Here is an 8,836-nt window from a genome sequence, read left to right on the forward strand (position 1 = left end):
TCCAACCCATCTATGCAAACCCACTGTCCAAACCATCAGCCCTCTCCAACCCATCTATGCAAACCCACTGTCCAAACCATCAGCCCTCTCCAACCCATCTATGCAAACCCACTGTCCAAACCATCAGCCCTCTCCAACCCATCTATGCAAACCCACTGTCCAAACCATCAGCCCTCTCCAACCCATCTATGCAAACCCACTGTCCAAACCATCAGCCCTCTCCAACCCATCTATGCAAACCCACTGTCCAAACCATCAGCCCTCTCCAACCCATCTATGCAAACCCACTGTCCAAACCATCAGCCCTCTCCAACCCATCTATGCAAACCCACTGTGGAAACCATCAGCCCTGTCCAACCCATCTATGCAAACCCACTGTCCAAACCATCAGCCCTCTCCAACCCATCTATGCAAACCCACTGTCCAAACCATCAGCCCTCTCCAACCCATCTATGCAAACCCACTGTCCAAACCATCAGCCCTCTCCAACCCATCTATGCAAACCCACTGTCCAAACCATCAGCCCTCTCCAACCCATCTATGCAAACCCACTGTCCAAACCATCAGCCCTCTCCAACCCATCTATGCAAACCCACTGTCCAAACCATCAGCCCTCTCCAACCCATCTATGCAAACCCACTGTCCAAACCATCAGCCCTCTCCAACCCATCTATGCAAACCCACTGTGGAAACCATCAGCCCTGTCCAACCCATCTATGCAAACCCACTGTCCAAACCATCAGCCCTCTCCAACCCATCTATGCAAACCCACTGTCCAAACCATCAGCCCTCTCCAACCCATCTATGCAAACCCACTGTCCAAACCATCAGCCCTCTCCAACCCATCTATGCAAACCCACTGTCCAAACCATCAGCCCTCTCCAACCCATCTATGCAAACCCACTGTCCAAACCATCAGCCCTCTCCAACCCATCTATGCAAACCCACTGTCCAAACCATCAGCCCTCTCCAACCCATCTATGCAAACCCACTGTCCAAACCATCAGCCCTCTCCAACCCATCTATGCAAACCCACTGTGGAAACCATCAGCCCTGTCCAACCCATCTATGCAAACCCACTGTCCAAACCATCAGCCCTCTCCAACCCATCTATGCAAACCCACTGTCCAAACCATCAGCCCTCTCCAACCCATCTATGCAAACCCACTGTCCAAACCATCAGCCCTCTCCAACCCATCTATGCAAACCCACTGTCCAAACCATCAGCCCTCTCCAACCCATCTATGCAAACCCACTGTCCAAACCATCAGCCCTCTCCAACCCATCTATGCAAACCCACTGTCCAAACCATCAGCCCTCTCCAACCCATCTATGCAAACCCACTGTCCAAACCATCAGCCCTCTCCAACCCATCTATGCAAACCCACTGTGGAAACCATCAGCCCTCTCCAACCCATCTATGCAAACCCACTGTCGAACCTCTTAGCAAAACTCCAGTCAGCCCTAACACAACCACAAGACATAATGCCTCGACATCCCTGTGCCTGTGCAGTGCCCTTAGGTTTCTGCAATACCTCCCTTCCTAAAACCCCACCAGGAATGACCCTTTCAGGGTGGGCTTTATCCCCAGTTCATTTAAGAGAAAGACGGGGCAGCTGCCCACTGTCAAGAAGAAAAAGAGCAGAGCCGAGAAGCTCTGACCCCCCAGCCCCATCACACACCCTTGTAGGAAAAGAGCACTTGAAAAACCAATTGGTTCAAAGGACCAGACGACTGAGACCTATCTTGGAGACCCCGAGGCAGGTGTGGGGGAACATGGCTGGTAGGGGCTGCAGCGAAGAGAAGGGCTGGTTGCAACAGTGATGGACAAGGAAGGTAAGACCAAGAGACGGGGCACGGGGTGGGGTGGGAAGGCAGGACTCACGTGCAGAGAGCTGCGCTCGTCTCCCAGGTCCCCGGGGGGTTACGGAGAAGGTAGCAGGGAAATCTCAGCCCACAGCTGGATGACAATGACCTTGGCCAAAGGATGCGCTGTAGGGGCACTGGACTGGGATGGAGGGGATCTGCATACAATACTCCAAGCTCAGCTGCAGACTCGTTAAGACCTCCCATCTATTCCCCATCAGAAACCTTCCTTCCTTCCTTCCTGCCCTGAGCTCCTGAGAACAAGCAGTTTGGGGGCACATCTATGCCACATCAGAGCCTGCTAGGACGCCCCGCAGACCCTCCCTGTCCATGCACACCTCGTGCCCCACATCAGCAGGCTTCTTCGTCTCGGAGGGCGGTGCAGACATGCCCAGTGTGTGTGTGCACGGTGCCCAGCACAGCTGCCTGGGCTACGCAGGAAGTCAGGCGCCGGCAGACATTACACTTAAGGTGCAATTAAAGTTAATCACGTCTTACATAGTAACCCAGCCGCATGTTCAAGCAATGCATGGTGTGATAAAGCAGGAAGTAGGTCACCAAATTATTCCACCAAATAAATGGCTGGTTTCCATCGCACCTTAAATTGAAAGCGTGGAAGGGCCCTCGCCATTCAGCCTGATGCATGGCCAAGCTCTGGGACCAGCCCCGGTGCGGTCCCAGCAGCTGATTGTCGGTCCCGGTACTAGGACCACAATTTCATAGAAATCCCAGAGAAGTGGGGCTAGAAGGGACCTCCAGAGGTCACAGGCAGGATGAGCCCTATCCAAACCATCCTATGCAACTCATCATCTAAAGTGTTCATAAGACTACTGTCAACCGGGACACAACGCAACACCCGAACCTGCCACGGGTGAAGCAGGGGGACCACGGCAGCCAGCATCCTGCCTCTTTAAAAGGGGCACGGGGTGCTGCAGTTCCCCTGCTTTACCTGTGACAGGTTCGGGTGTTCGGTCCGTGTTGTATCAGGGTTGTGCAGAGTTGAGATTGTGGTTGTATGGGATGGTTTGGATAGGGATGATCCCCCCTCGGGCGGGGAGTCGGACTAGATGGGACCACTGGAGGTCCCTTCCAGCTCCGCTTCTCAGTGAACATGTGCCAGGGGCCTCAGATGGTGCAGTGAAGACGGTCCAAACCCTACCAGATCCCTCCCCGAGAGGGAAGAAGACACCAGTGCTTCGATCACATAACAGGGTTACAAGACAGCCCAATTCTGAGCAATGCTGAGCCCCGGCTACTCACAGGAGCACGCCAGGAGCTGCACCCCACTTCCAGAGGAACAGATGCAGGGTCTCAAACGATTTCAAAGCGCCTCTCCCATGCCCTCCCCTGCCAGGTTGTCAGTCCCAGCCCGCAGGCTTCTCCCCGTTTCTCCTGCTGCAGCTGATGACGCTGTTCACACCTAAAGCAGAGGAGCCGCTTTCCTTGCAGAGCTTGGAGGTGTCAGCGCCGCCCCCAGCTACCGACAGGGTGAAAATACAGGCGCTGGAGCCGCAGGTTGCTTAAATCACGTCAGCCCCTGCTCCCCCTTCAGCATGTTCTTATTGCGAACGCAGGCCGACACGTCAGCCCCGGCGATGATTTCCAGCTCGGCGTGCACGAGGCGGCCACCTGGTCCTCACGATCGTCAAGCAGAGGGATACCTTAGCCCCATTTCATAGGTGGGGAACCAAGGCAGCAACTGACCCAAGGAGCCCTGGACACTCCTATGCTTCCCATATTCACACAACCATGTATGTCCATGGGTGCACACACCTGGGCTCTTGTCCCCACCGAGCTGCCTGGGGATTGCAAAGTATTTTCCCACTAAAAACCTCCCTTTCTAGTGGACACTGCTCTGCTTCGTGTCCGAGCACCCCAAGAAGTGTTTTCTGGCTTCCTCGGGCCACAACAGGCTGCACTGCGAGTGCACTGGGCGTACTCGGTCCTCCGGTGCAGGCACACGACTAAGAAGCCTCCTGCTCTGTGCAGGGAGATCTGCTCCTCAACAGGCTTCTTGACCAGAGACCCCAACACGGGATGTAAAGCTGCTTCGAGATCTTATTAGTCGAGGATTTTCTGCAGGAAAGTGGGTCTCTCTGGCATGGACAGAGGGACTGGACCTGTCAGGGTTACACATATCGTCCCAGGGACCACCGTCACACCCAGGTTTCCCCTATTAAGGGCTAACGCCTTAGCAAGAGCAGAGAAGAACTGAGCTTTCCCTGGGCCACAATCCAGAGCAGATTCAAGGTGCATAGGAGGGGGTCTCATCCTGCTGCTGTCCTTTCCAGGTCCAGACTTCAGATAACACTTCAGATAATAATTCCCGGAGCCATACAGGAGCACCCAGCTAGGCTGGATCCGCTGCCAGCTCCTTCCTCGTCTCCGTGAACATTAAATGCACCCACCTTTTAGAAGAGTGTCACTTAAACTTTGTATTAAATATAATTTCCTCTCCCACCCCTTTTCATTAGCAATACGCAAGCTTTCATAGAATTATGCTGTTATTTCCCAGCAAAGTATTAGTCTTATTATGACGACCCGATACACTCCTGCTGCCTATTGTTATACGTGAGCAAAGTTTCACTGAAATCAATTAAGAGGCAAAGTGTCCCATTCAATTCAATGGGAGTTTTTCTTAAATAAAACTGGCACCCAAGGAAACTGATAAGTGCTCAGGGAACAATTCTCGCATTACTTAAGATGCACCGGCAAGCGCATTACCTGTTTCCTTCTGTGTAGTAGCTTTCCTCTTCATATTATACAATGCACCTACTTATTATTCTTATTATACAATTTTCCATTCAAAATCCACATTGCAAGGGCCCTGTTCAATGCAAAAGGACTCGGGGAAAGGATGAGAAAATGGCATTTAAGGAACGCAATCCATAGTAGCACATTACACCACTCGTATTTCTGGCACTCTGATACCACAGGCTGAACTACATTTTAACTCCAATGTGGCCATCTGCAAAATCTGCCTGGTTACTGCATTATTTTTTTGCTAGACCGAATCTGTATTGTACAGAACGGCACAGATTCCCACAGCCATTGCAAAAGCTTCTGAAGCTCACAGCATTGTAACTTTCTGCTCTTTCCCATGCAAAGTACCAAGGCCCAAATCTGTAATCTTTGCAAACCTTTGCGAGTGCCCGAGTCTCTAGAGAGGCGCCTGCATAAAAATCGTGCCGCGCCCTAGCTCGAGACAGCTCCTCTGTGCGTTCTCAGATCCAAAAACGCACCGGTTCAAGCTTATACATTTGGATTCAATGGGATTTAAACGTATGCTTAAGAGCTTTCCCAAAGCCGGGGTCCTGCTTTGGAGAGGTGCGAGATGCCTGCAACCCACGCTGGGGCTGCTCAGCCTGATAATCAAGCAGCTTTTATGGAGGGGACTAATTTGGGATCAAGGAGCCTTGCCCGAGGCCCTAAAAGCCTGCCTGAGGGTCGGGGGGGTGGAACGAATGAGCCGTCGCCCTTCGGTCCTGGAAATTGTGACGTGCTGGAATCTATGATCCACCCAGTGCAAGCCGAAAACCTGCCCAGGTCCCCGAAAACCTGCCCGGGTCCATCTCTACCTGCTGATAAGAGCAGCTGAGCATCACCATGCTCTGCCGAGGGCCAGGAAAGTCGCCGGCACGGAGCAGACTCGCAGGACCAGGGCTTTCATTCGTCCCCCGGCCTGAGCAGGATGGCTCTGGACAGGGGAGCTGGAAATGAATCCACCGTTCGCCCTGGGGGCTACTTCACAGCCGACCTCTCCCCACTTCACCGGCGTGACACCCGCTCCACAGCACCGGCTCCTGGCTGCTCCTTCCTTTCGGATATTGGGAGCGCTCTCTTTGCTGCTATTCAGCCAAGCCTGGTACAGCTCCCAACTCCGGCGGTCTTATGGCTTTGCTAATGCAGAGAAAGAAAAATGTACGTGAATGAGGGGCAAAACAGGGAGGGAAGCACTCGATTTGGCATTAAACTCCCCCAGAGAGAAAGGCACAGGCCACACGTAAGGCAATCGCAGAGCATGATAACAGCAAAGGCTTCCAAATTTTCCCAGTCCAGGGCTTTCCCTGGGCGCTGCGGCTGCTGCATTTGCAGGTGAGCACCGGCCTCGCCTCCCAGCCGGCTCGATGCTAGTGTAAGCCAGGCAAGGACTGACCTGACTGGCTTCCAAAGCAAGTCGCAGCAGATCTCGGGCTGGATCACAACCCTCCGGGTTCCCCCCGGGCTATTTACATGCATTGTTTTAAACCACCAGTTCCTCCCCCAACCCAGATGTCCCCGAGGCCTGCGATGGGACACATAGTGGACGTGCTGCTGCCCATGGGGTGGGTGAGGGCAAAGGACCCATCCACCCGCGAGCGAGCAAATCCAACGCCCCTCCAGGGACCAGGAGGCATGCATCTATGCCTGTTACAAATGCACCAAGACCCCACCCCCCCCCCAGTTTGCAAGGGAGAGAAAGGGGGAGAGTCCTGACCACTAGGCATGAAGTCCACCTAGCACAGAAAGAGCCTCCGAGGTCTCGTCTCTGTTTCACAGAAGAGCTGACTTAACTCTGCTGGGGCTCGAATCAGGCTACCAGGGAGCTCTGCTACCCCAATCCGGAGGCAAAGCCAACACACAGCACACACATGCACCCCCTGAGCCCCCTCCAGCTGCTTTCCCCGCTATTACACTGCAATCAAGCCTGCTTGTTGCAAGCACACTCTTGTGCGCAGCTCACCTGGCAGGCAGGTCGGCGAGGCTGTTCCTCTCACCTTGCCCCATTTGCTGCCTCCTGACCCAAAGCAATAAATTATTATTATATGCACTGGCTTCACGAGCAATTAAGGCATCGGCGATGATGAACTGTGCAGAGGCCCAGTGTCTCGCAGCGTGTGCTGAAATAGCCCAGATATTAAAAACCCTGCAAAGATCTCATGGAAAGACTGATAAGGCAGAGGTTGCACCTAACGGTCCTTTTGCAAGCACAAAGTCCTCCGCCGGTTTTTCTCCAGCATGTTGTGGTCTGGCTACTTCCGAGTCTCAGACCACTGTGTTTTGCACTAGCTGTAAAGAATTGTGCACACCGGGTCGTCCAAAAGCACTGCCCCTCCGCACACTGCCTCTGCCAGCCCCTGGGAGAAAAGCACATCAGCTCTCTGCAGTGCTGCAGCTGGCAAGGTGGAAAGACAGTGCAGGACTGGTTGGAGAGAGGACCCAGATGTTCCCCAGATGTTCCAGGTCAGAGGGTCTTGCTCTTCTGCTCAGGGTCAGACACGTCACCAAATCCAGGGTCAAAAAACGAGTGGGAACTAAGAGCTGGCATTTTCCTAGGGTTGCCTCAAGTCTATCAAGGGGGGCCTCAAGTCTGAAAAAGGCAGAGCTACCGTCCTAGGACCTTCTCAGCAGGTCCTACGCCGGCAGAGCAGGAGCAGCGCCCCGTCTCCCTGCTTCTACCCAGAGCATGTCACCGGGTGTTTCTCACTTAGCAGACTTTGCTCCTTGTCACTGTGGGGGAGGGATTTAAAGTGGTGATGGGGGGGATCCCCTTGGTGCACGATTGCCCCTGGGTTCCTCTCTCCGCTTCCCCAGCCTCATGCAACTCCTCTCTCCTCAGTGACGGCATGACACCAGGACCCCCACACAGGTCTCCTGCCCACTTGATGGAGGAGGTAGGTGGGTACTCCTACTAAGTGAACCCCCAAAAATCTCACTGGCTTCTGGATCAGGCCCAGAGCTAGGCACCAGGAAGGTCAGAGGTCAGCAGCAGCACGCCAAGGTCCAGCGCTCCATTTTGGACAGGCTATAGGACCCTGCTCCTATAGCCCGGCACTGCAGAAGCCCACTTCCCTCCTGCACCAATTCACATGGAGACCCTAAGCCTGGCCACGGCATCAATTAAACACTACCCAGGTTCCTGTTTGATCGGCCTGAGCCCAAACCTTGCTAGCCACAACTCTATGCAAGTCAAGCAGGGAAGTCCACCGCCGTTCCCTGCCCCTCCCAAGGTCAGACTATCCCAAAGGGGTGAAACCTTTCAGGCTCTGCCAGGCTGGATGGCTATCCTTCCAAACTTGTTCTTGAGACTGAGCTCTTCCAGTGACTTGAGCACAATCCTAACTCGGGACCCCTCCGTGTTGGCAACACGAAACACTTTACAAAGAGAAGGAGCTTATTGCCACTGCACCCAAAACACGTGTCGATCCCCAGACGCCATCAGCAGAAATGAGACTGAACAAAGGAGATCAATTTGCTGCCTTGAGTATTATTTAAGATTTGCATAATGCTAGCTCTTAAAGACCCCAACTTTGGCTGAGATCTGGACTCCTGAACACTGCAAATTTCCCCCCAGCATGAGAGTCCCTGCTGCGAAGTCCTTGCAAAGCGCACAGAACAGGGAGGACCAAAGGCGAAGCAGAGGCAAACATCTTGCCCGAGGTAAGCAAACAGAATCCCATTAGGGGCTGCTCGGTTTGTTCCCAAATGAGACGAACTGATGAAGATCACCAGGGACCCAGGTGGCAAAACGGAGGAAAACGCAGGTTTTCCCTTCTAACAGAGAAAAAAAGCAGATTTTTCATTTTAACAGAGAAACACATGGATTCTCCACTTTTGCAAAGGAGGCTGCAAGAGCTTCTTGCAAAAAGGGGGGCAACCCCTAAGCCCTGACCAGAGAGGGACGGAGGGAGAGGGGGACGGGGCAGGGCCTGAGACTCTTGAGTCAACCAGGGCTTGGCTCAGGCTCCCTTTCCCTCCTGGAGCCTCTGGGGTAAGTGGGGCTGGCAGGGGGCTGGGGGAGGACGGCTGCACATTGGGGATGGGAAGCACCAGTTGGTCTGTGGGGGCAGGACAAGGCTCTCACTGGGGTTGTAGAGAGGCAGCAGCAAGGCGCCAGACTCCCATGCGTAGACCCTGAGACGGTGCAGAGTCACTTGGAGGAACTGGATGCCTTTAAGTCGGCAGGCCCAGATGAGCTCCATCCGAGGGT

At 53.9% G+C, this 8,836-nt stretch overlaps 2 protein-coding genes across 22 annotated transcripts in view; one reads left to right on the forward strand and one right to left on the reverse strand.

Annotated features, from left to right (window-relative positions):
* LOC112550096 (proline-rich extensin-like protein EPR1) overlaps positions 1-1,523 on the forward strand; it is a 6,982-nt gene extending 5,459 nt beyond the window's left edge. The window contains exon 2 of the mRNA XM_025202705.1: positions 1-1,523. Coding sequence (XP_025058490.1) covers positions 1-1,447 — 1,447 coding nt within the window. The 3' untranslated portion in view covers positions 1,448-1,523.
* LPP (LIM domain containing preferred translocation partner in lipoma) overlaps positions 1-8,836 on the reverse strand; it is a 432,466-nt gene that overhangs the window by 353,181 nt on the left and 70,449 nt on the right. For 2 of the 21 annotated variants that reach the window (XM_025202682.1, XM_025202678.1), the window contains one exon: positions 5,445-5,766. The exons of 18 other annotated variants lie outside the window; for them this stretch is intronic. The gene's annotated coding sequence lies outside the window, so the exon portion shown is untranslated. Of the gene's footprint in view, positions 1-5,444; positions 5,767-6,589; positions 6,644-8,836 lie in introns of all 21 variants that reach the window. One more of the 21 variants, XM_025202680.1, reaches the window with a different exon arrangement.

The sequence above is a fragment of the Alligator sinensis genome, unplaced genomic scaffold (genome assembly GCF_000455745.1).
Source record: "Alligator sinensis unplaced genomic scaffold, ASM45574v1 scaffold301_1, whole genome shotgun sequence".
In the NCBI taxonomy this organism is placed as follows: Eukaryota; Metazoa; Chordata; order Crocodylia; family Alligatoridae; genus Alligator; species Alligator sinensis.